At 52.2% G+C, this 26,939-nt stretch overlaps 1 protein-coding gene across 2 annotated transcripts; it reads left to right on the top strand.

Moving 5' to 3' along the window:
- Positions 1-464: 464 nt before the first annotated feature.
- On the top strand, positions 465-25,894 carry SPI1 (Spi-1 proto-oncogene). 2 transcript variants are annotated; one of them, XM_010371115.2, is made up of 5 exons: positions 465-727; positions 3,300-3,396; positions 20,809-20,996; positions 21,838-22,000; positions 25,208-25,894. In XM_010371115.2, exons 1-5 carry the CDS (start codon positions 683-685, stop codon positions 25,525-25,527), a joined length of 813 nt encoding a protein of 270 aa, XP_010369417.1. In that variant the 5' UTR covers positions 465-682; the 3' UTR covers positions 25,528-25,894. The 2 variants fall into 2 exon arrangements, with proteins under 2 accessions (XP_010369417.1, XP_010369416.1); XM_010371114.2 differs by having other exon boundaries at positions 495-727; positions 3,297-3,396.
- Positions 25,895-26,939: the final 1,045 nt, after the last annotated feature.

Here is a 26,939-nt window from a genome sequence, read left to right as displayed (position 1 = left end):
ACCCCCGAGCCCAGCCTCAGCCTAGGGACAGCCTAGGCAGTGGGGGTGCAGGGCCACAGGAAGAGGCAGGCCTGATAGCCTGCTAGATCGGAGCCCTCACCTAGCAAGGCTGACCCCAGAAAGTGGAGGCCCCAGGAGGCCACCCCTTCCAGCTCTGACCCCAATGAGGTGACTGTTGGCTACATAGGGATCTCAAAAGAAGCAGGCATTTGTTGGGTTAGAGCAAAAGCCTCCCAGTGGTGTGGCGGAGCTACACGTTCTCCCTCCCATCCTCCCTCCCCAGCTTAGCTCCCAAAGTCATCCCTCTCAGTCCCAGCTTCCTCTGGGTAGGGGGCCTGGACCCCATGGCTTCCCAGGCCAGCCCTTTGAGCACCACCTGCCCCAGCCGGCCAGAGACTTCCTGTATGTAGCGCAAGAGATTTATGCAAACGGGTTGGGGCGGTGATGTCACCCCAAGGGGACTATCTCCCAGCGGCAGGCCCTTCGATAAAATCAGGAACTTGTGCTGGCCCTGCAATGTCAAGGGAGGGGGCTCACGCAGGGCTCCTGTAGCTCAGGGGGCAGGCCTGAGCCCTGCACCCGCCCCACGACCGTCCAGCCCCCGAAGGGGCACCCCATCCTGAGGGGCTCTGCATTGGCCCCCACCGAGGCAGGGGATCTGACCGACTCGGAGCCCGGCTGGATGTTACAGGCGTGCAAAATGGAAGGGTTTCCCCTCGTCCCCCCTGTGAGTACCGGGACTCCTCCACCAGCCCAACCCGTGGCCCTCGGACGCCTGCCTGCCTGCCCACGAACCCGCCAGCCCACCCGCTGCCCTCCTGGCTTGCTATCAGTGGGAAGTCAGGGTTTCCTCCCTGGAACTCCTGGCCTGAGACCCAGCGAGGGGGCCATTGGCTTCCTCGGAGCATGCCCTGGCGGGCTGAGGCCGGGCCCACAGTGGGGCTGTGATCGGTGGGGCCTGAACAGTTATTTATAGACAGGGTTCGGGTGGCAGGCGGAGGCCGGGGCTCCTGGGGAGGGTGCTGGGCTGAGGATGGTGAGGGCGGTGGTAGAGAGGTAGAAGAGAATGGGGGGACTGGCTTGGAGGAGGCCGATCCCCTGGACAGGAAGGGGCTGAAGGCAGGAGGCAACAGGCAGAAGCCTTGGCCCATGGCCTTGGGGCTCCTGGACACCAAGGCTGATGGAACTCTGGGTCCCCAACACCCAGTCTCGGGCCTGGCACAGAGGACATGATTGTTGACCAAAGGGTTGGAGCCATGGGCCCACAGGAGACAGGGGCTGGTGCTGGAAAGGAGCCAGGAGTGGAGCTGAGACAGTGCAGTTGAGGCTGGCCCCAGGGCTGGAGTTTAGGGAGAGGCGCGGCAGGGGACAGGGCTGGGACAAGGTTGGGACTGAGATTGGGGCTGGGTGGGACCTGGGGTGAGCATGTGACGAGTTTGAATGGGGGCTGAGGCTGGGACAAGGACAGGGACTGGATCTTGGGGGTGAAGAAGCAGGAACCCCAGGGAACCCTGAGAAGAGAAGCAGATCGCCAGTGCTCCTCACTCTCAGTGACAGTTGCAGCCTGAGGCAGGTATCAGACCAGGGTCCCTCTGAGAGGACCCTTCTCCCTTTTCCCACCCCATGACCTCTCAGGAGTAGGGAGGCTTGAGGGGAGCCGGGAAGGGCTTGGCAGGAGGCCCTCCTGACTCCACTTTCCTGGCCTAGAGGCAGCTCCCTTCCCCCACTGTGCCCCAGCTCAGAGCCACCCCAGGAGGCTGGGAGTCACCCCAGGCCTGACATCACACCCATTCGACCAGAGCCAGGCTGACATCCTGCAGCGAGGCTGCATTACCTGGAAACCCAGAGGGGCAGGCTCAGTGCTGGGCTCCTGGCCTCCTCACTTGGCCAGACGCAGGCAGGACCGGGCAGGACCAGCCAGCCCGCTGTGGCATCCACACCCTGACACCCCTTCCCACCTGGGACCACGAAGGGGGCGGCGCAGGCAGAAGGTGACGGAGGTTGTCTCAGGAAGAGCCAATTCTGCCTCAAGAAAGCCATAGGCCCACTGTCTATGACCCCTGACCTCTCAATCCTGAACTCCAGGTGGAGCTGAATGGGTGGCAGAGCTCCTTGGGCCGTCCCTAGGCCCCCCAGCCCTCTCTGCAAGCTCCAGGGTCACTCTGAGTGTCTCCTGGTAGGGTGGGCTCCCAAGGCAGCCCCAGTCCCCCAAGCCCAGCCCTGAGGGCCACAGTGACTGTTGTGCAATCCTGGGCCACACACTGTGGGGGTGGGGAGGGCTGACGACTGTTGGGAAGGCTCCTGGGTGTGCACAGCCCTGTGTCTGTGCCAGTAGGGGGAGGAGGACAGGGAGGAGGGAGGAACGGGGGAGGAAGAGGAGGAGGAAAGAAGGAGGACAGGGAGGAGGGGGAAGAAAAGGAGGGCAGAGGGTAGTGAGGAGGGGGAGGAGGAAGCAAAGGAGACAGGGTGGGGGTGGCGGTGAGGAGGGAAGGAGGAGGTTAGGGAGGACTCAGGAAGGAGAGCGAGGGGATCAAGGCCCTCCATGCACTCGGCCCCTGAGCCTGCCCAGGTGACCCCTGCACCAACCATCAGTGTGGACGGTCATTGTGGTGCCACTCTTGCCCAGGCTGTGTGAGAGGCATAGGCTGTGAGAGTGCGGCTGGGCAGGCGAGTGTGTGCTGTGCAGGTGAGTGTGCAGGTGGAATGTGAGTGGCTCTGGGGGTGTGAGTGTGCGTGTTGATGGCTGGAACATGGTGTCATGCGAGTGTCAATCAAGGAGACTGCGTGTGCGCATGAGCTGAGTGTACAATATCTCCGTGAGGTGGGTGACCTCTGAGTGGGTGTGAAGATGTGTGTGAGAGGGACAGTGTGCAGGCTCCTGCATGGGGGTGGGTGGGGGCTATGAGAGTGAGTCCACATGTGGGATTATGAGTGTGAGGGTGTCACAGGGATCGTGTGGACATGCACATCAGTGTGACCAGGAGAGGGGTATGGGATGAGGATGGGGGCACACAGGCATGAGTGTGAGTGTGAGCATGAGGTGGCTATGGGGAGTAGCCCAGCAGAGGGGGACCCTGGTCTTCTTCTGACCTCTGACCCCCAAGGTCCCTGTCACCCCTTTTCAGGCCTCCTGGGTCCCCTGCCCCACTCTCTGTCCCAATTCTAGGCAGAGGGAGGGCTGTAGGCCCAACACAGTCATTGAGCCAAGGAAAGTGGTGGGGACCCAGTATGCGGGGGTGCTGCAGGCCTGGTTGGGGTCCCCCGCACGGTGCAGGCCCTGACATCTCCTCTCTCAGCAGCCATCGGAAGACCTGGTGCCCTATGACACGGACCTGTACCAACGCCAAACGCACGAGTATTACCCCTATCTCAGCAGTGATGGGGAGAGCCACAGCGGTGAGTACGGGTCCTGCCACGCCCCCACTCCCCGGCCCAGCCTGGGCTCCTGGGGTCTGGAGAGAGAAAAAGAAGAAATGATTCCCAGGACCTCGTTGGAATTCTGAGAATCAGATCCAGTTTGCTCTCAGGGGAAGTGAACGGCGGCATCTTTGCTGCACCCCTGCACCTGAACCTCCATTATGGAGCCTCTGCAGTGTGTCAAGGCGCAGGGTTCATTTCTTGCATGATTATCTGCTGGTTCTGTCCTCGTAGTCTTTTTTATAAACAAGGAAACCAGCTTAGGGTGCTAGGAGACTTGCACAAGGTCACACAGCTGCTGGGTGGAACCCAGGTCTGTCCGCTCCAGGTTCTGTGCTTTGTCTTCTGCCCCTGCCTAACTACCCACCTCCTCCTCTTTGTTCTCGTCACTCTCTTTGTCCCAAACTCCCCGCCAGCATATCCACACTCCCTGCCATGTGTGGTTGGCAGGGTTTCCTAACCGTGGCACTGCTGACTTTTGGGTGGGATGATTCTGGGGTGGGCTGTCCCGGGCAGCATAGGAAGCTTAGTGGCATCCTTGCTTTTACCTACCACATGCCAGGGGCACGACCAATCATGACAACCAAAAATGTCTCCACCCATTGGCAGATCCCCCCGGGAGGCAAAATCACCCCTAAGTGGGAACTGCTGGACCAAAGGAAACCCTATGGGGACCTCTTGTTCAGCAGAGGCCGAGGCCCCCAGTTTGCTGAGGTGGGAGGAAGAGGCCTGGGCCAGGGGGTCCTTCTGTCTGTCCAGTCCTTCTGGGTCTGACTGTTCACCCCCTAGCCCAGCCTCCGTCCTGGAGCAAATTGAGGGGATGGGAGAGAGGCATTAGGTGCCTGGGACCTGAGCAGGGGGCTGTGGGAGGTTGCCTGAAGTGGATCTTGGCTTATTGATGTGGACATCCCTGACCCAAAGTGAGGCGGCCCAGTCAGTGAGGGAGTCGTCACTGGGGGATTCCTCAGGGCGTCTGGGACCCGGGCAGACGAGCAACTGGGGTGTCTGCACCTCAGAGGGCAGAGGCCCACAGCCTAGGAAGGTGTCACTCCTGAAGGCCACCCCTGTGGCCAGTCATGCCTGTAGCTCCATTCTGCAGATACACCTGTGGCAGTCTCAACCTGATGGGCCCAGCTAGGGATCCACATGTGCCTGGTTCACACTTAGGGCCCCAGATTCATCCGGAACTCAGACTGGAAGCCACATCCTGGGGGTAGGCGGATATGCCTCCAGACCACAGCTGGGAATGCACAGGCATCTTTTAGAATCTTTCAGGTCTAGAAAGCCTTTAAAATATCCTTTTTAATTCCTTCAAGCTTATTTGTAATTATATAAAAAACACATCCTCTTGGTGGAAAACCCAGGCAATGTAGAGAGAAAGTCCCCTCCTCCAACTCCATCCTCAGCTCTCCCTACCAGGGTGAAGAGCCGGGTCTGGGGCACTCACAGACCGTGCACCCACCTTCCCAAGCAGTTCCAGGACTCCAGGAGCTCCCGCTGGGCCCCAGGACAGGCGCCCCCTGGTGGCTCAGGTCCCCACAAACAGTGCTGCCGGGCCTCCTCCATCAAGGATGCATTCTCCCTGGCCCCAATCCCTCTTCAGTTCACTGGGCTTGGGTGCATTTCCTTTGGGCTTTTTGCAGACTCAGTTTTCCTTCCTGTAATATGAGGGCGCTGCCCACATAGCTGGAAACCAGTGAGCCTGGGACTGGGCCTGATGGAGTGAGCGCTTTAGAGAAATCATGTTTTCCTGGTTCAGGGCCCAAGCAGTTTCCTTATATCTGGGGTGGGGCTCTAGGAATGACTCCTGATTGGATGCCTGAGCACCCCGTTTTGGTCATGAGCCCCCAATTCCTCCAGAAACTCCACCAGTGTTCCCAGGTGTCCTCGGCCCTGGCCCTGTCCCACTGTTAATCATTGCCAATCAGGGCATTTGGGCTGTCCCTTTCTTTTTTTTTTTTGAGACAGTCTTGCTCTGTTGCCCAGGATGGAGTGCAGTGGCCCCATGTCGGCTCACTGCAACCTCTGCCAACTGGGTGCAAGCAATTCTCTTGCCTCAACGTCTCAAGTAGCTGGGATTACAAGCGTGCACTATCACGCGTGGCTAATTTTTGTATTTTTAGTAGAGACAAGGTTTCACCATGTTGGCCAGGCTGCTCTCAAACTCCTGACCTCAAGTGATCCACTTGCCTCGGCCTCCCAAAGTGCTGGGATTACAGGTGTGAACCATCACGCCTGGCCGGCCCCCTTTTGTTTTTGAGATGGAGTCTTGTATTGTTGCCCGGGCTGGTGTGCAGTGTCATGATCTTGGTTCACTGCAACCTCTGCCTCCTTGATTCAAGCGATTCTCCTGCCTCAGCCTCCCAAGTAGCTAGGATTACAGGCGCCTTCCACCACGCCCAGCTAATTTTTTGTATTTTTAGTAGAGACAGGTTTCACAATGTTGGCCAGGCTGGTCTTGAACTCCTGACCTGGTGATCCACCTGCCTCAGCCTCCCAAAGTGCTAGGATTACAGGTGTTAGCCACCGCGCCCAGCCAGGCTATCCCTTTCTATACCCGCTGGAAGGTATTGCCCTAAGACTCAACCATAGAGACTCCCACACACTTCCGTCAATTCCTGCACGTCCTCTTTGTCCACATTTTTAGGTACCAAAGCTTAGTGAAAAAGCTTTGGCCCAGTCCTGACTCCATCACTCACCAGCTGTGAAAACTTGGGGCAAGTAACATAGCCTCTCTGAGCCCCTGTTTCCCCATTTATAAAACTGAGAGCATGAAAATACTTACCTCCTAGAGCTGTGATGATTCAGCGAGGTAAGGCATGTAATCGATGAGGTAAGGTAATGTGCAGAGGACAAGGCCTGTGCTAGCTTCACTGCATCCCCCAAGGCAGGAGGGACTAAGCGGCTGGGGAGTAGAAGCACAGAGGGCTATGTGAGAGACCAACTGGGTTATTTTCTACTGACCCAGGGAGCAGCCAATCTGCCACCCACCCCCACATCCAGGCACTCACCCTCCCATCCACCCAACTACTCGTCCATCCTGCCAGCCACTTCCCATCTGATCCACTTTTCCTCCCTATTCCATCCGTTAAATAGTCTCTGAGAATATGCCACGTACCAGACACTGCTGTAGGCTCTGGGAAGTCCATGATGAGCACCCAGACACGGCCACTGCTCTCACAGAGCTCACCCTCCAGTGAGGGGATGGGGACATAATCAGACAAACAGGCTGGGTGCGGTGGGTCATGCCTGTAATGCTAGCATTTTGGGTGGCCGAGGTGGGTGGATCACGAGGTCAGGAGATCGAGACTATCCTGGGTAACATGGTGAAACCCCGTCTCTACTAAAAATACAGGCGGTGGTGCCCGCCTGAACTCCCAGCTACTCAGGAGGCTGAGGCAGGAGAATCGCTTGAACCCAGGAGGCAGAGGTTGCAGTGAGCCGAGATCGCGCCACTGAACTCCAGCCTGGTGACAGACAAAGCGAGACTCCAGCTCAAAAACAAAAACAAAAAAAAGAATCAGACAAACAGACCGTTTTCCACAGATGTAATGCGGATTGTCTACATGGGGGGCTGCTTTCATGTACGTGGTCAGGGAAGGCCTTTGAGGTGGCAGCTGAGCTGAGAAGGAACTCGTAATTCACATGTGACCGTAGGTAGGGGAGAGGTATCCAAGGTCAATGCAACAGAAAGTGCAAAAGCAGAAAGGACCCTGACAGAGGACCAGAGAGGCCAGTGAGCACAGGGCAGGGGACAGAAAGGGAAGCCAAAGGGGTCAGCGGCTCATGCAGGGCTCGAAGGCCATGGCAGGCGTTTGTATTTTATCATACACACAATGGGAAGCCACTGAAGAGTTCTGAGCTGGGAAATGACATGATCATGATCTGAGTAACCTTCTGTGTATGTGTGTGTGCTGAAAATTTAAATACATTTACAAGTTTTTTTTTTTTTTGAGCTGGAATTTCGCTCTTGTTGCCCAGGCTGGAGTGCAGTGGTGCTATCTTGGCTCATTGCAACCTCTGGTTCCCAGGTTCAAGCAATTCTCCTGCCTCAGCCTCCTGAGTAGCTGGGATTACAGGTGTGCACCACCATGCCAAGCTAATTTTGTATTTTTTTAGTAGAGACAGTGTTTCACCATGTTGGCCAGGCTGGTCTCAAACTCCTGACCTCAGGTGATCCTCCTGCCTTGGCTTCCCAAAGTGCTGGATTACAGGCATGAGCCACCACGCTTGGCCTTTTTTTTTTTTTTTTTTTTTTGAGACAGAGTCTCACTCTCACCTCAGCCTTCCGATTCACTGGGACTACAGGGGCCTGCCACCATGCTCAGCTATTTTTTGTATCTTTTGTAGAGATGGGGTTTCGCCATGTTGCCCAAGCTGGTCTCGAACCTAGGCTCAAGCGATCCACCCACCTTGGCCTCCCAAAGTGCTAGGATTAGGATTACATGTGTGAGCCACTGCGCCTGGGCAAAATCTTCTAATTTTTATTTTTACATATTTTGGGGGTTTTATTTATTTTTTGAGATGGAGTCTCACTCTGTCACCCAGGCTGGAGCGCAGTGACGCAATCTCGGCTCACCGCAACTTCTGCCTCCTGGGTTCAAGTTATTCTCCTGGCTGGGCACTGTAGCTCAGACCTGTAATCCCAGCACTTTGGAAGGCCGAGGCGGGCAGATCACGAGGTCAGGAGATCGAGACCATCCTGGCTAACACAGTGAAACCCCATCTCTACAAAAAAAATTAGCCGGGCTTGGTGGCAGGTGCCTGTAGTCCCAGCTACTCGGGAGGCTGAGGCAGCAGAATGGCGTGAACCTGGGAGGCGGAGGTTGCAGTGAGCCGAGATCGCGCCACTGCACTCCAGCCCGGGCGACAGAGCGAGAATCCGTCTCAAAAAAAAAAAAAAAAAAAAGGCTATTCTCCTGCCTCAGCCTCCTGAGTACCTGGGACTAGAGGCACATGCCAACTCTCCTGGCTAATTTTTGTATTTTATTTTTTGAGACAGGGTTTCACTCTCTTATCTAGGCTGGAGTGCAGTGAAACGATTTTGGCTCACCACAACCTCCGCCCCTGGGTTCAAGCAATTCTCCTGCCTCAGTCTTCTGAGGAGCTGGGATTATAGGCGCCCGCCACCACAGCTGGCTAATTTTTGTATTTTTAGTAGATATGGGGTTTTGCCATGCTGGCCAGGTTGGTCGAACTCCTGATCTCAGGTGATCCACCCGCCTCAGCCTCCCAAAGTGCTAGGATTACAGGCGTGAGCCACTGAGCCTGGCCTAATTTTTATATTTTCAGTAGAGATGGGGCTTCATCATGTTGGCCAGGCTGGTCTTGAACTCCTGATCTCAAGTGGTCCACCCGTCTCAGCATCCCAAAGTGTTGGGATTACAGGCATGAGCCACCGTGCCTGGCTGAGACACTGTCTTAAAAAAAAAAAAAAAAAAAAAAAAAAAAAAGGGCTGGGCGCAGTGGCTCACACCTGTAATCCCAGCACTTTGAGATGCTGAGACAGGTGGATCACTTGAGGTCAGGAGTTCAAGACCAGCCCAGCCAACATGGTGAAACCCCATCTCTACTAAAAATAAAAAAATTAGGCCAGGAGCAGTGGCTCATGTCTGTAATCTTAGCATTTTGGAAGGCTGAGGCGGGTGGATCACCTGAGGTCAGGAGTTTGAGACCAACCTGGCCAATATGATGAAACTCTGTCTTTACTAAAAATACAAAAATTAGCCGGGCGTGGTGGCACTTGCCTGTAGTCCCAGCTATTTAGGAGGCTGAGGCACGAGAATCACTCGAACCTGGGAGGCAGAGGTTGCAGTAAGCCAAGATCGCACCACCGCACTCCAGCCTGGGCAACAGAGTGAGACTTCATCTCGAAAATTAAAAAAAAAGGCAGGGTCTCACTTTTTCACCCAAGCTGGAGTGCAGTGGTGCAATTGGCTCACTGCAGCCTCTACCTATGGGGTTCAAGCAGTTCTCCTGCCTCAGGCCCCCAAGTAGCTGGGACTATAGGTTTGTGCCACCATGCCTGGCTAATTTTTTTGTATTTTTTATAGAGATGGGGTTTCACTATGTTGCCCAGGCTGGTCTCGAACACCTGGGCTCAGGCAATCCTCCCACATCGGCCTCCCAAAGTGCTGAGATTACAAATGTGAGCCACCACGTCCAGCCTAATTTTTAATTATTAAAGTAACGAATACTAACTGCAAAAACTTAAAAAATACAACAGCATATCAAGTAACACATCCTCCTCTTTTCAATGCCATTTCCCACTGATAGAACCTTAGTTAATCCTTATAGACGTTTTATTGTGCATATATAATCCTAAGTGTTGGTAAGTATATACACATACTCATGTATATTTTATTCATTCAAAAATGGAATTTCATATCATGCCACTCTGCATTTCTCCATGACATATGTAGCATATCACAGATTGATAAAAGCTATTTTTCCAGTCTTTCATTTTTATTTTTTTTTTTTGAGATGGAGTCTCGCTTTGTTGCCCAGGCTGGATTGCAGTGGTGAGATCTCAGCTCACTGCAACCTCCACCTCGTGGGTTCAAGCAATTCTCCTGCCTCAGCCTCCTGAGTAGCTGGAATTACAGGCAAATGCCACCACGCCCGGCTAATTTTTTATATTTTTAGTAGAGACGGGGTTTCACCATGTTAGCCAGGATGGTCTCGATCTCCTGACCTTGCGATCTGCCCGTCTTGGCCTCCCAAAGTGCTGGGATTACAGGCATAAGTCACCGTGCCCAGCCTCCAGTCTTTCTATTTGAGTGCTATGTAAATGTATAAATGAAGATGTGGAATAGAGACTTAGAGCATTACTTATTGGCAAACATTTATTGAGCGCCTTATTATTATTATTATTATTATACTTATTATTGAGTGTCAGGCAGCCTGATTTTTCAAAACAGCTTGATTTTTCAGTTTGAGATATATTTTATTTACTTATACAATCAGAATTCAACTTTAGTCATTCACAACACACACACACACATACACACACAACACACATTCACATTTTCCCACACATCCCCAATTCATTACTGTATATGGTAATATTTGTTAAATCAGTATTTGAATTTTCCATTGTTATGACTGTGTGGCTATTACTCAGCTGAGCCACATGGCATCCTTTCTTCCTTTCTTTACCTGTACTTTCTCATCCCCATATTTCTTTTTCTTTCCTTTTTTTTTTTTTTTTTTTTTAATGAGACAGAGTCTTGCTCTATTGCCCAGGCTGGAGCACAGTGGTGCAATCTCTGCTCACTGCAGCCTCAGCCTCCTGGGTTCAAGCGATTCTCCTGCCTCAGCCTCCCAAGTAGCTGGGATTACAGGCACCCGCCACCATGCCCAGCCTTTTTTTTTTTTTTGAGATGGTGTCTCTCTGTGTTGCCCAGGCTGGAGTGCAGTGGTACGATCTTGGCTCACTGCAGCCTCTGTCTCCCGGGTTCCAGTGATTCTCCTGCCTCAGCCTCCCGGGTAGCGGGAATATAGGCGTGTGCCACCATGCCCGGTTAATTTTTATATTTTTAGTAGAGACGGGGTTTCACCATGTTGGCCAGGCTGGTCTCGAACTCCTGACCTCAGGCGATCCGCTGGCCTCAGCCTCCCAAAGTGCTGGGATTACAGGCGTGAGCCACTGTGCCCAGGCCTCACCCCCATATTTCTGAGGGGCAATGTAGCAAGGAGATAAGAACCCTTCTTCTGAAACCAGGCTGCTGAAACTCATCCCCCATCTCCTCTATTGCTCTCCGGGGGACCATGGGCAAGATCTCCAACCTCTCTGTGTCTCAACTTGTTCATGACAACACCAACTTCACAGGACTGCTGTAAGGACTGAACGAGCTACTGTATGTCAAGTGCTTAGAACAGGGCCTGGAAATAGCAAATGTTTTGTACAGATTTGTTATCATGGTTGCATCCTAAGAAAGGGTGTGTGGGAGGTGAGGTTTTTGTTGTGGTGATGATGGTTTTATTTTGTGTTTTGCCTCATGTCTTTTATTCTATGCTGTCACTTGATTAATCACAGTTTGGCTGTGTATGGAAATCTAGTTTGAAAATAATTTTTTCCCTTAGAAATTTGAAAGCATTTTTCTACTGTCTTCTGGTTACTAGAGTTTTTCCTATGAAGTCTGATGCTACTCCATATTCTTTTAAACTTCTTTCATAATTAATCTAGCTGTTTGTTTCATTTGCTTTTTTTTTCCCTTCTGTCTCTGTCTTTTGTTTTCTTTCTCTGGAAGTTTTTAGTATCTTCTCCCAATGTCTCATGGTTCAACTGAATAAGCTTTTTAAAAGGTCACTCTGGGTGGAGAGCAGATGGAAAGGAGGCGAGAATAGGAGCTGGAAAAAAGAACATTGAGGAAACTATTGAAATAATCCAGGAAAGAGATGGTTGTGACCTGGACAAGGCAACAGAGACAGAAAGAGGGGGACAGATTCAAGATAGATTTTGAAGGGCTCACAGGATTTGCTATTGTTTATTACGCTTTTTGTTTGTTTCTTTGCTGTTTTGAGACAGAGTCTCACTCTGCCACCCAGGCAGGAGTGCAGTGGCACGATCTCAGCTCACTGCAACCTCTGCCTCCTGGGATCAAGTGATTCTCCTGCCTCAGCCTCCTGAGTAGCTGGGATTACAGGCGTGCGCCACCACACCTGGCTCATTTCTTTTGTGTGTATTTTTAGTAGAGACGGGGGTTTTACCATGTTGACCAGGCTGGTCTTGAACTCCTGACCTCGTGATCCACCTGCCTCGGCCTCCCAAAGTGCTGGAATTACAGGCGTGAGCCACCGTGCCCGGCCTTCCTTCATCTTTAAGGTTGAATCATATTCCATTGCATGCGTGCACCACATTTTGTGTACCCAGCCATCCCACACTTGGGGTGCTTTTGCCGTTTGGCTATTGTGAAGAATGCTGCTATGAAGAAGGGTGTGGAAAGACCCTGTTTTCAGTTTTTTTGGATATAGACTCAGAAGTAGGATTGCTAGATCATATGCTAATTCTATTTTTATTTTTATTTTTTTGAGACGGAATCTCACCGTCACCCAGGCTGGAGTGCAGTGGCGTGAACTCAACTTACTGCAACCTCTGCCTCCCAGGTTCAAGTGATTCTTCTGTCTCAGAATCCTGAGTAGCTGGGATTACAGGTGTCCACCACCATGCCTGGGTAATTTTTGTATTTTTAGTAAAGACAGGGTTTTACCATGTTGACCAGGCTGGTCTCGAACTTGTGACCTCAGGCAATCTGCCCGTCTCGGCCTCCCAAGGTGCTGGGAATACAGGCGTGAGCCACTGCACCTGGCCTATTTTTAGTTTTATTAAAAATTAAACCATCGGCCAGGCGTGGTGGGTCACACGCCTTGGGAGGCCGAGGCAGGCGGATCACGAGGTCAAGAGATCGAGACCATCCTGGCTAACACAGTGAAACCCCGTCTCTACTAAAAATACAAAAAATTAGCTAGGCGTGGTGGCGGGTGCCTGTAGTCCCAGCTACTCGGGAGGCTGAGGTAGGAGAATGGCGTGAACTCGGCAGGCAGAGCTTGCAGTGAGCTGAGATTGCCCCACTGCACTCCAGCCTGGGTGAGAGCAAGACTCTGTCTCAAAAAAAGTAAAAATAAAAAATAAACCATCATCTATTTCCCATAGTGGCTGCATCATTTTACATTTGCAACAGTATACAAGTATCCTAATTTTTCTGCACCTTCACCAACACTTGTTATTTTCTTTCTTTTTTCTTTTTAACTAGTAGCTATCCTAATGAGTATGCTTGAATTGGCTATCTACGACAGGATTTTTTTTTTTTTTTTTTTTTGAGGCAGGGTCTCACTCTTGCCCAGACTGGAGTGCAGTGGTATGATCTTGGCTCACTGCAACATCCACCTCCCAGGCTCAAGTGATTCTCCTGCCTTAGCCTCCCAAGTAGCTGGGATTACAGGTGCACACGACCACACCTGGCTACTTTTTGTATTTCTAGTAGAGATGAGGTTTCACCATGTTGGCCAGGCTGGTCTCAAACTCCTGACCTCAAATGATCCACCCACCTCGGCCTCCCAAAGTGCTGGGATTACAAGCATGAACCACCATGCCTGGCCTACAATAGGATTGATGAAGAAAAGAGAGTTCCAAAATGTGAATTCTATCCATCCATCCATCCATCCATCCATCCATCCATCCATCCATCCAATTTCCATATACTTCTTCATCCTTTCATAACACTAACCATCTACCCATTCATTAATTTATTCACACACCCATCTAATCATCCACTTAGCCACCTTTCCAACTGTCCTTCCCTCTACCTACCAAGCCCTCCATCTTGCACCAGCCTATCTGTCTAATAGGCAATATGCCACGCACATTGCTGGATGCCGTGGAATGAATAAAACACAGGTTCTGCAAGATCCATCTTTGTAACAAGGGAAAGAATTAAAACTATAATAATTAGAATCCAAGGTAGAGAGTAACAAGTGCCATGAAACCTTCAGTTCTCTTTCTCTATTCTCTGAGCCTGTTTCTTTCTTTTTTCTGTTTTGAAACAGTGTTCCACTCTTGTCATCCAGGCTGGAGCGCAATGGTGCGATCTTGGCTCACTGCAACCTCTGACTCCTGGGTTCAAGCGATTCTCCTGACACAGTCTCCCGAGTAGCTGGGATTACAGGCACCTGTCACCACGTCCAGCTAATTGTTTTCTATTTTTAGTAGAGATAGGGTTTCACCATGTTGGCCAGGCTGGTCTCGAACTCCTGATGTCAGGTGATCCACCCGCCTCAACCTCTGAGCCTGTTTCTATGTCTGAATAATTTTCAGGAGAGGCTGGGCTTCGGGAGCCCTAGTCTAGTGGTCTATGATCTTCTGAGAAGGTTTTTTCTTGGCCCTTCCTTTCTTGATTCCTCATCTTTCTTCTCTGTTTTGATCACACTTTTGTTCCCCTGGGAAGAGCCCAGGGCTTCAGGCTGGAGGTTCTGTTCTGAGGAGATAAGGTCAGCTGAATGACACTTAAGGCTTGACATTTTTTGTGGGGTTGTTTTGAATATGATTTTATTTTTATACTCATGACGTACAGGTGTTAGTGACACCAAAAAACTGAGTAAGACTAGGGTTGTGTGGGTAGGACTTTGGCCCCAGATTGAGAACTGGTTTAGAGGGAGGAAATGAGAGATGAAGATGAATGGGTCATTTCTGGCTGGCTGGATGATAGCTGGATGGAAAATGGTTCCATGATGAATGGATGGATGAAGGATGGGTGGACATTGGGGGGATGACAGATGGATGTAGGTTGGATGAAGAATGACAGGTGATGGGTAATGATGGTGGTCAGGTGGATAAAAGTAGTCATGAAAATCTCTCAGTGTTGGCTGGGTGCAGTGGCTCATGCCTGTAATCCCAGCACTTTGGAAGGCCAAGGCGGGCAGATCACAAGGTCAGGAGTTTGAGACTGGCCTGGCCAACATGGTGAAACCCCATTTCTACCAGAAATACAAAAATTATTCAGGCGGGGTGGCACGCGCCTGTAGCTCCGGCTACTTGGGAGGCTGAGGCAGAAGAATCACTTGAACCCAGGAGACAGAGGTTGCAGTGAGCCAAAATGGTGCCACTGCACTCCAGTCTGGGCGACACAGTGAGACTCCATCTCAAAAATACAAAATAAAAAATCTCTCGGCGTCACCACAGGTCTTATTTAAATTTTTCATTAATCATCTTGTTTCTCAGCGGTGGTATGGTGTAGTGGTAAGATTTCAGTTCTTGGGGTCAGATACAGGTGGGTTTGGGTCCTGATTCTATCAATATCTGCTTCAAAGGACTTAACTTCTCTGAGACATAAATTCCTCCTATGCAAAAGATAGATTATACTGTAGTGGCCACTTCCTGAGAGCTAGGGTTAGGATTAAATGAGATAATGTGGACTGAACACTTAGCACAGTCTCTGGTGTATAAAAAATACACTAAAAGCTAACTTTTGTTGATCTTTTTTTTTTTTTTTTTTTTTTTTTTTGAGGCGGAGTCTCGCTCTGTCGCCCCGACTGGAGTGCGGTGGCCGGATCTCAGCTCACTGCAAGCTCCGCCTCCCGGGTTTACGCCATTCTCCTGCCTCAGCCTCCCGAGTAGCTGGGACTACAGGTGCCCGCCACCTCGCCCGGCTAGTTTTTGTATTTTTAGTAGAGAGGGGGTTTCACTGTGTTAGCCAGGATGGTCTCGATCTCCTGACCTCGTGATCCGCCCGTCTCGGCCTCCCAAAGTGCTGGGATTACAGGCTTGAGCCACCGCGTCCGGCTTTTGTTGATCATTTGATCAAACAGCAATTGAGACCTACTGTGTGTTGGGTGCCTATCGGTCTGTAGAAATGAGGGTCCGGAGCCATGTCCAAATGTTATGCAAATGACATTATATTCTTTCGAGGAGCTGAGAGTCACGCTAAAGGGGGCATGTGGGTGACTCCCGAATGGATGGTCTGGGTGGCCCACGGAAGGGACACAAAGAAATAAAGCAATTTGTTCTCGAAGAGTCATCCAGAAATGAGGTCTGAAGAGCCCAGGAGTGCTGACCTCTGCCCTAGGAAGGATTCCTTGTATTGTGTTCTCACAGAGGGCTCCATGTTTGGAGTAGTTCTGCCTACTGAGCGCTAAATCATGGGTAAAGGCGAGGTAACCATTGGACCTTCTGAAACCTTAATTGTCATTTGGGAGTCTCTGTTGCAGCCTTCAGGAGACCCTGGGTGGAATTCCAGAGTTTTCGTGAGCACAAAACTTCCTTGGGTGGTTTTAGATGCAGATTCCCAGCTCCCCTTAGTGCTTCTGCTTCAGTGGGTCTCCAGCAGGACCCCACATTTACAGGCTTTTCCAGCCTCTCCAAGTGACCGATGAAGGTGAACTGAGACCAGCTTTGGGAAATGTTGGCCTCAGGCTGGGACCACCACAGTGAGGTCATAGGTCTAAAGTGGAGCTAGAACAGGTGGGGGTGGGGAGGAAAACAGAGCAGTTGGGTGCCTCTTACCCTACACCTATGCAGTGCATGCACTCAGGGTGCCTCCAGCCCTGGAGTGGGAATGGGTTCAGGGATGGGGGTTTGATAGGCGGGATCCATACGGCATTATACCAAGGCACTCCAACTTGGGCAGGGGAAGGCAAAAATGGGCAGAGCCAGGAGTGAGGCTGAAGCAGGGATCAACAACTGGAGAGGAATCCTGTCACCAAATCCCAGAGCCCCAGGACAGCCTCCGCACTAAAGAGCAGAGCAAACTCTCCCACAGCGAGGAGAGTTTCAGGATCTTGTTAGCTCACTGCAGGATGAAAATGCAAATTAAGTTTTGTTTTGTTTTTGCTTCAGGTTTAGATAATTTTGCAGAGGAGAGTCTCAGAGGATTTTTTTTTTTTTTTTTTTTTTTTGAGACCGAGTCTTGCTCTGTTGCCCAGGCTGGAGTGCAATGGCGCGATCTCGGCTCACCACAACCTCTGCCTCCCTTGGTTCAAGGGATTCTGCTCCCTCAGCCTCCTGAGTAGCTGGCATTACAGGCACCTGCCATCACGCCCAGCTAATTTTTGTATTTTTGTAGAGACGGGTTTTCGCTATGTTGGCCAGGCTGGTCTGGAAATCCTGACCTCAGGTGATCTGCCCACCTTGGCTTCCCAAAGTGCTTGGATTACAGTAATGAGCCACCACGCCTGGCCTGAGAGGCTTTTTAAGTGGCTAGGATTCGGCTGGGCTTGGTGGCTCATGTCTGTAACAAAACCATTTTGGGAGGCTGAGGTGGGAGGATTACTTGAGCCCAGGAGTTGGAGGCAACATAGTGAGATTCCATCTCAATTTAAAAAGAGATTTTTTTACTTTTTGGGGATGGAGTCTCACTCTGTCACCCAGGCTGGGGTGCAGTGGTGTGATCTTGGCTCACTGCAACCTCTACCTCCCAGGTTCAAGTGATTCTCCTGCCTCAGCCTCTCAAGTAGCTGGGATTACAGGCGCCCACCATCACGCCCGGCTAATTTTTTAATTTTCAGTAGAGACGGGGTTTCATCATTTTGGCCAGGTTGGTCTCGAACTCCTGACCTCATGTGATCCGCCCACCTCGGCCTCCCAAAGTGCTGGGATTACAGGCATGAGCCACCGCACCTGGCCTAGAAAGACATTTTTATTTTTAAAAAGAGGCAATAATTCATTCATTCATTCATTCATTCAGGAAATGTTTGTCAAGTGTCTACTTAAGCACTGGGAATACAGAGGTGAACAAAACCAGTCCCTGCCCTCATGAATGCCATGCTTGGGCTTCAACTGCAATGACGACATGGTCCCCTGAAATTATTTCTCTGGGCCATTGACTAAGGTGGCCAGGAGCAGGGAGAACAAGAGGAAAGAAACATGTATTAAAAGCGTTTGCGGCTGGGCGCGGTGGCTCAAGCCTGTAATCCCAGCACTTTGGGAGGCCGAGACGGGCGGATCACGAGGTCAGGAGATCGAGACCATCCTGGCTAACATGGTGAAACCCCGTCTCTACTAAAAATACAAAAAAATACAAAAAACTAGCCAGGCGACGTGGCGGGAGCCTGTAGTCGCAGCTACTCGGAAGGCTGAGGCAGGAGAATGGCGTGAACCTGGGAGGCGGAGCTTGCAGTGAGCTGAGATCCGGCCACTGCACTCCAGCCTGGGCGGCAGAGTGAGACTCCGTCTCAAAAAATAAAAAAATAAAAAAATTAAAAAAAGCGTTTGCTCTATGCTCGCTCAAGTGCTAATCCAGGCTCTTTTTTTTTTTTTTTTTAGTTAAAAAATTTTTTTTGTAAGCCCCTCTACTACACTCCAGCTTGGGCAACAGAGTGAGACTTCACCCCAGAAAAAAAAAAAAGAGAGAGAGAGAGAGAGAGACAGGGTCTCACTCTGTCATCCAGGCTGGAGGCAGTGATGTAGTCATAGCTCACTGCAGCCTCAAACTCCTGGGCTCAAACGCTCTTCTCGTATCAGCCTCCCAAGTAGCTGGGACTATAGGTGTGTGCCACCATGTCTGGCAAATTTTTAAAAATTTTTTGGGCCGGGCGCAGTGGCTCAAGTCTGTAATCCCAGCACTTTGGGAGGCCGAGACGGGCAGATCACGAGGTCAGGAGATCGAGACCATCCTGGCTAACACGGTGAAACCCCGTCTCTACCAAAAAATACAAAAAACTAGCCGGGCGAGGTGGTGGGCGCCTGTAGGCCCAGCTACTCAGGAGGCTGAGGCAGGAGAATGGCGTAAACCCGGGAGGCGGAGCTTGCAGTGAGCTGAGATCCGGCCACTGCACTCCAGCCCGGGCGACAGAGAGAGACTCCATCTCAAAAAAAAAAAAATTTTTTTGTAGAGATAGGGTCTCACTATGTTGCCCAGGCTGGTCTCAAACTCCTGGGCTGAAGTGATCCTCCCTCTCCAGCCTCCTGAGTAGCTGGGATTATAGGTGTAACCTCACTCAGTGGGAATCTAGGCTCTTTAGAATAAACTATTATTATTATTAATAATAATGATAATGATGAAGTTAATGTTTATCAAGTTCTTACTTTGTGCCAAGTTCTAGTCTAAGCACTTTGCAATAGGTCATTTGCGTCTCAAAACAAGCCTGTGAGATGGGTATAACTGTTAGCCCCATTTAGGAGATGAGGACACTGAGGGTTGGAGAAATAGAATGACCTGCCCATTGTCACACAGTGGTAAATGGCAGAGCCAGAACTGGAACCCAGTTCTGCATTTCTCTCCTCTCTGCCATGTGGCTTCCTAAAGGTGGGAGTCTGGACTGTCTGGACTGTGGGGCCAAATAATTATACATGTAGACAGGGCCTCAGTAACTACCCAGGTGCATTTCTGACTTTTAGACTGAGGAATGAGAGGCTCGGGGAGAAAAAAATGTCTTGTCCACAGTCACACTGCAAAACCACCACTGAGCAGGTTTAGAAAGCGAGTACTCTGAGATCCAGTCCAGAACCCAAAATCATCATTGTCTATTAGGGATGTGTGAGTAGGTGTTTGTGTGAGAGAGAAAGAGAGAGGCGAGCAGACAGACATGTGTACAGCTGTGTACACAAGTACACACACACACGCACGCATGGCTGGTGGTGGACTTGTCCCAGAGACACAGTCTGGACTTGAAGTCTCATAGGCTCCCTCTTTGGCCCACGAGACGGCCGATCTTGTCACTTTATTACCACGCTTCATTTTGGACCCTGAATTGTATCCAGGAAGTCCCACAGAGGTGTGGCAGTGTTTGTTCCTGGAAAATGTGCTCATGCTGAAGATCTTTCCCAGTTCCAAGACAGGGCTTTCAGTGGCATGGGGCTATTCTCTGGACTTGAGTCCACTCCACCGCAGACTCTCAAGGGACCCACAGGGGGTTTTCCAGGAAAGTCTTGGGTCCCAGGCACTTCACGGGAACACAGGTGCCACTGCCTAAGGTCATGGCTTTGAAGAGGAAGGGCCACCGTGTGCCTGGACAAGTTCTGGTGTGTGAGGAATGTCAGCCCTGTGACTGCTGTCACACCTTGGCCATGTGACAAGGCCGTGTGTGTGTGTGAGAGAGAGAGAAACTGTGGGCAGCCAGGGAGCTCAGGAACCCGTGGGAGGTTTCTCTCTCTTTTTTTTTTTTTTTTTTTTTGAGACAGAGTCTTGCTCTGTCGCCCCAGGCTGGAGTGCAGTGGCGTGATCTCGGCTCACTGCAACCTCCGCCTCCTGGTTCAAGCAATTCTCCTGCCTCAGCCTCCTGAGTAGCTGGGATTACAGGCACCCACCACCATGCCCAGCTAATACTTTGTATTTTAGTAGAGATAGGGTTTCACCATGTTGGCCAGGATGGTCTCGATCTCCTGACCTCGTGATTCACCCATCTCGGCCTGCCAAAGTGCTCAGTTTACAGGCATGAGCCACCGCGCCCAGCCCCGGCCAGGAGATTTTAACAGGATGGGAGGGGAATCAACTTTCCCTGAGGGCCGGCTCTGGTGCAAGGTGTTTTACAAATGTGTACTCATTCATATCCTCCCAATAACTGTGATCCCCATTTTACAGGCAACTCAACTGAGGTTAGAGGCCACAAATGTGCATGAGGTCACACAGCAAGTAAACGGCAGAGCCAGGATTAGACACTTGGTCTGTGTGACTGCACGGGAATCAGGATGGAATTGCTGAGAACACGAGCTTTGCTTCAGCCCTGAGTCCTGGCTCTGACCTGCATGCTTTTGACCTTGGGCATGCTATGTAGCCGCTCAAAGCCTCAGTGTCCTTATCTATAAAATGCAGTCCTAGAGTAACCATGCAGGTGGCGAGCGTTAAATGAGATGGTTAGGCCCCATATGGCCTGGCAGTATTATTTAATGTTATTACAACTTTTTCCTGCCCTGCCCAACCCTGAGCTCACCCCGTACTGCCCGGCTGTCCCTCACAGACCATTACTGGGACTTCCACCCCCACCACGTGCACAGCGAGTTCGAGAGCTTCGCCGAGAACAACTTCACGGAGCTCCAGAGTGTGCAACCCCCGCAGCTGCAGCAGCTCTACCGCCACATGGAGCTGGAGCAGATGCATGTCCTCGACACCCCCATGGTGCCACCCCATCCCAGTCTTGGCCACCAGGTGCGTGCCACCGCCTGCCCCGTCCCCCAGGAGACTGCCAGGCCTGTGGTGGGGCCCGGGAGCTTCACAGGAAGCTGACACAGGCTCTTACCCAACTCAGCTTCCTGCCCCACAGCGCCAACGGCGACTGGAGCCCCAACGGCTGCCGCCTGACCCCCCGAGTGACCTCGTGACCCCATACCCCTTATCTCGTCTCACCCCGAGTATGGACAGTCCCCAGATAATTCTTGCACCTCACCGAGCCTCCCCACCCCAACGCCTTGTTGTGGGCCCTCCTGGACCTCACTGTCTTCCACCCCCATTCACTAGCCCTCATGGATCCCACACCAAGTCACTGAACATGTTTACTGACCCTGCCTCTCCCCAGTAACCCTCCCTACTGACCCTAATCTGGATCAGTGACCTCTGCTGACCTCTACCACCCCTACTGACCTCCAAGGTCCCTCCACCACTCATCACCCCACCTATCAAACCCCCTTCCAGACCCAATGCACCGGCCCCCAGCACGCCCACTTCTGACCCCAGCCCACTGTGGGCCCACATAACACCTCGGCAGGGAGGAGAACAAGGCACCGCTTCCCCGGTGCCCACAGCCCTAAACCAGGAGGCCCAGCTGGGAGGGTTGGGTGGGCTGGATGTCAGCACGCCTCGCCCCACAGCCTGCACCCTGTGTGCAGCGCCTCAACTGGCCCCACTTTTCCCTGGTCTTCCTCCAGTCTCCTGTGCCTGCCATCATCCCCTGCCCTCTGCATTCCTTCTCTCCCCAGCTGACCTCCCTCCCAGTCCCCCTGAGCTGTAAGCTGACCTTTCCTAACTCTGATCTCCTTCCCCTACTGTCCAGGTCTCCTACCTGCCCCGGATGTGCCTTCAGTACCCACCCCTGTCCCCAGCCCAGCCCAGCTCAGATGAGGAGGAGGGCGAGCGGCAGAGCCCCCCACTGGAGGTGTCTGACGGCGAGGCGGATGGCCTGGAGCCCGGGCCTGGGCTCCTGCCTGGGGAGACAGGTGGGGCATCTGGCCCTCCACCCTGGCCCCAACCCTGGCTGTGTCTGTGCCCTGCCCCACCCAGCCAGGCCAACTGACCCAGCAGCCATGCCGCCGAGTTGCGTGTGTGTGTGTGCATGTTTGCCAATGTGTGTGTTTTGTGGGGCTGTCTGTGGCTGTCTCTATGTGTGTGTGTGTATCTGCTGTGAGTGCATACAGGCATCTCCATGAAGTATGCCAGGTGTGTGTGTGTCTCTGTGCCATGAGTATGTGTAGATCTGGGTGTGTGTGAGCAAGTGTGCAGAGTGAGGGTGTGTATGAACGGATGTAGGCAGGTGCATGTGTGCAAGTGGCTAAGTGGGTGTGTGAGAAGGTGAATGTGAGAGCTGGTGTGGATGAGAGTGGGTGTGGCCATGTTTGTTTGTGTGTCAGTATATGAATGTATTTCAGTGTGTGTGAGTAGCTGTGTGCACGTGTGTGAGGTGTGCATGTATGATCATGTCAGTGGGTGTCAGCAGTGTGTGGGTGTGGGTATGTGAGCAGGGATGTGAGCATGGTATATGTGGGTGGGTGTGAGCGGGCGTGTGTGAGTGATATGTGTGAGTGGGGGTATGACAGCAGGTGTGTGAGCAAGTGTGTGTGTGTGAATGTGTATGTAAGCAGGGATGTGTGTGATATAAGTGAGTGTGTGAATGGGCATGTGTAGGTGTCAGTGGATGTGTGAGTGGATGTGAACATGTTTGAGGGTGTATGTAAGCAGGTGTGTGCGAGCAGGAAGGTGTGAGCTGGGGTGTGTGAGCATGTATGTGTATATGTGAGCAGTTTTGTGCATGTACGTGAGTGGATATGTGTTTTAGCATGTGTGAACATGTGTGTGTTCCTGTGCGTGAGCAGGTCTATGTGGGGGGTGAGGGCATGCTTGAGCACCTGGGTGTGAGTGGGTGTGCATGTGAGTAGGTGTGCGAACAGGTGTGTGTGAGAATAGATATATGAATGAGTGTGTGAGAATGGGTGTGAGTGGGCTGGGCATGGTGGCTCATGCCAATAATCCCAGCACTTTGGGAGGCTGAGGCAGGCAGATCACCTGAGGTCAGGTGTTCGAGATCAGCCTGGCCAACATGGCGAAACCCCATCTCTACTAAAAATACAAACATTAGCTGGGCATGGTGGTGAATGCCTGTAATCCCAGCTACTTGGGAGGCTGAGACAGGAGAATTGCTTGAACCCGGGAGGCGGAGGTTGCAGTGAGCCAAGATCACGCCATTGCACTCCAGTCTAGGCAATCAGTCTCAAAAACAAGAGAATGGGTGTAAGCGGGTGTGATGTGTGAGCGTGTGAGCAGGTGTGTGAGAGCTGCTGAGAGGGTGTGAGAGAGAATGTGTGTGAGCATGAGTGTGCAAGTGGGTGTCTGGTTGTGTGTGAAAAGATGTGTAAGCACGCAAGTTGGTGTGTATGAGTAGAATGTGTCTGCATGCGTGAGCAGGTGTGAGTGAGGTGCAAGTAAGTGGTGTGAAATATGAGTGAGCAGGTGTCAATGAGGTGTGAATGAGCTGGTGTGAACGTGTGTGTGAGTGCGTGTGTGACCAACTGTGAGGTGTGAGCATGCATGTGAGCAGGCATGTGTGAGGTGTGGGCATATGAGATGTGAGCATGTGTGCGTGGGTATGTGTGGGCTGGTGTGTGAGTGGGTGTGACTGAGAGATGTGAGCATGTGTGTGAGGTGTGAGGTGCGATTGTTAGGTGTGAGCATGTGAATGGGTGTGAATGTGTGATGTGTGAGCACGAGTGGGTGTGTGAGGTGTGAGCACATATGAGGTGTGAGCATGAGTGTGTGAGCATAAGCGTGTGAGCGTGTGTGTGTGAGAGACGTGGTGTGATGTATGAGTGTGAGTTGTATGAACAGGTGAGCATGTGAGCAGATATGAGCAAGTATGAGTGGGTGTGAGTGAATGGTGTGATGTGTGTGAGCATAAGTGAGGAGGGGCATGTGTGTGGGTGAGTAATGTGATGTATGTGAAGTCTGTGTGTGCAAATATGTGTGTGAGCAGGTGTGGGCAGGTGTGACCATGTGTGAGTGGGTGTGTGTGTGAATGGTGTGAGGTATGTAAGCATGCGTTTGTTGAGCAGAGGCTTGTGTGAGGGTGAGCAATGTGAGGTGTGAGGGTGAGCAATGTGAGATGTGTAAGCAGGTGTGTGTTTGTGGAAGCATGTGTAAGCAGGTGTGATTATGTAAGAGACCTGGTGTGAGGTGTATGAGCAGGCATGTGAGCACATGAGTGTGTGAGACCTGGTGTGAGATGTATGTGTGAGTGGGTGTGACTGGGCATGTGTATAAGTGTGAGAAGATGCATTGTGTGGGTGTGACCGTGCATCTGGGGGTGTGAGTGGGTCTGAGTGTCTGTGCATGTGAGTGGGTGCATTGTGTGGTTTTGTGTGCATGTGAGTGGGTGTGAATGAGGTGTATGAGTAGGTAAGAGCAGGGGTGTGAATGGGTTGTGAATGTGTAAGCAGATGTAGTGTGTGGGTCTGAGCATGCAGGTGGGTGCAAGAGTGTGAGTGGGTGTGTCATGTGGGTGCCAGTGTGTGTGGGTGTGTTAGTGAATGGGTGTGTTTGTGTGCATATGTGTGGGTGTGTGTGTGACAAGTGTGAGTGGGTGTGTCGTGTGAATGTGCAAGTGGGTGGGTTATGTGGGTGCAAATCAGGTTGTGAGCGGGTGTGAGGGTGTGGATGCATTGCACAAGCATGTGTGTGAGCATGTGGGTGTGAGTCTGAGTGTGTGAGCATGTGCATTGTGTGTGCTTGTGTGTGAGCATGTGAGTGGGTGCACTGTGAGCATGAGCGTGAGTGGGAGAAGGTGCGTTGTGTGAGCACGTAAGTGGCTGTGGGCGTGGTGTGTATGAGTGCAAGCAGGTGTGGCTGAGTGGGTGCGTTATGTGAGTGTGTGAGCATGTGTATGCGATTGGTGCATTGTGTGGGTGCGAGTGTGTGCGCATGGGAGTGTGTGAGTGCGTGCGTGAGTGGGTGTGTGTGAACGGGTGTGTAGCGAGCAGCTGTTTGTGTGTGTGAGTGTGGGTACGCTGTGTGTGCACACCTGGCGCGGACTGGGGCAGCCGTTCCCCTGCCCTTCCTGGCCACCCCGTCCCCGGGTCCCCGTGTGTGCGCAAGGCGGTGGGGGCGGCTCCCATGTGGGTCCCCGGGCCCCCTCCCACCGGGCCCTCCCCCCGCAGGCAGCAAGAAGAAGATCCGTCTGTACCAGTTCCTGTTGGACCTGCTCCGCAGCGGCGACATGAAGGACAGCATCTGGTGGGTGGACAAGGACAAGGGCACCTTCCAGTTCTCGTCCAAGCACAAGGAGGCGCTGGCGCACCGCTGGGGAATCCAGAAGGGCAACCGCAAGAAGATGACGTACCAGAAGATGGCGCGCGCGCTGCGCAACTACGGCAAGACGGGAGAGGTCAAGAAGGTGAAGAAGAAGCTCACCTACCAGTTCAGCGGCGAAGTGCTGGGCCGTGGGGGCCTGGCCGAGCGGCGCCACCCGCCCCACTGAGCTCGCAGCCCCCGCCGGGCCCCGCCAGGCCTCCCGGCTGGCCATAGCATTAAGCCCTCGCCCGGCCCGGACACAGGGAGGACGCTCCCGGGGCCCAGAGGCAGGACTGTGGCGGGCCGGGCCTCGCCTCACCCGCCCTTTCCCCCCACTCCAGTCCCCCTCCACATCCCGCTTCGCCTCCCTCCAGGACTCCGCCCCGGCTCCGGGAGGCCACCTGGGCGTCAGACCCTACCGGGGCAACCTTGCTGAGGACGACCCGGGGTACTTCCTTGGGAGTCTCAAGTCCGTGTGTAAATCGGATCTCCCCTCTCACCCCTCCCACCCATTAACCTCTTCCCAGAAAACAAGTAAAGTTATTCTCAATCCATCCTCTTGCAGCACGGAGTCTCTTTTAAAATTTGTTGTACACCTCTTCTGGCCAGTGTGTGCTGCGACGTCTCTCTTTCTGTCATTTGTCCATCGGGTGTTTACTGAGGACTGTACCCAATGCTGGACCCTGGGAACATGAGGACCAATGACACAGGCGCCTGACCAGGAGTTAGAGTTTGGTGGAAGGAACAAGTCCTCAATTGTGATGAGGGGAACAGATCCTATTTAAAAGCTCTCTACTCCTGGTAGTTGTTGTTTTTAAGCCTTGATGAGGTTTGAACTCATTTGATGATGATGATGATGATGACCATAGCAACAACATTGGATTTTCTGGTCAATTAGTACCTGCCAACCTTGAGATGTGGAGTCTAATATCACTCTATTTTATAGAAAGGGAAACTGAGGCTTGTAGAGGTCAAATTATTTCCCCAAGGTCACAGCCGCTGAGTGGCCAAGTTGGATCACACTCCAGGTCTGTCCCCGACACGTCAACATGGAGTAGGAGGCTTCGCTTATCTGGAAGAGGATACTCTTCAGCATTCCAAGGACAGGACTGAAGCCCCAAAGCTCCTGTGGGCCACAAAGCATTCTCATGAGCTGCACGCCTAGCAGGACTTTAGACCCAGGTGAATCCCTAGTGGGACCCCCAGGTTCTGTTTGCTTTCCAGCTCCTCGCCACAGCAGGGGAGAAACAGACCAAGCTGAGCAGAGAAGCCTGTGAGTCCTGTGTTTTCCTTCAGACGGTAGCAAGAAGTGGCAGTAGACAGCACGGGAGTGAGAGGCTTCCCAACGCTGTCAAAGACCTCAGGGAACCCAGATTCTGGGGTCATCACCATAGGGACAAATGCCCCTCCACACCTCCTCACCCCCAGAGGGCTCACTGCAGCCCAACTCTGCAGCTCCCTAGTCCTACTTCAGGGCCACAAGAGAAGGCAAAATGGTGTTGTGTCTTCATTATTCTATTTTTATTTTTATTTTTTTTTGAGAAAGGGTCTTACTTTGTTGCCCAGGCTGGAGTGCAGTGGCACGAACACGGCTCACTG

This window comes from Rhinopithecus roxellana, chromosome 15 (genome assembly GCF_007565055.1).
Source record: "Rhinopithecus roxellana isolate Shanxi Qingling chromosome 15, ASM756505v1, whole genome shotgun sequence".
Taxonomy (NCBI): Eukaryota; Metazoa; Chordata; class Mammalia; order Primates; family Cercopithecidae; genus Rhinopithecus; species Rhinopithecus roxellana.
The sequence above is the reverse complement of the archived record's forward strand: the minus strand, read 5'-3'. Positions and strand labels throughout refer to the sequence as shown.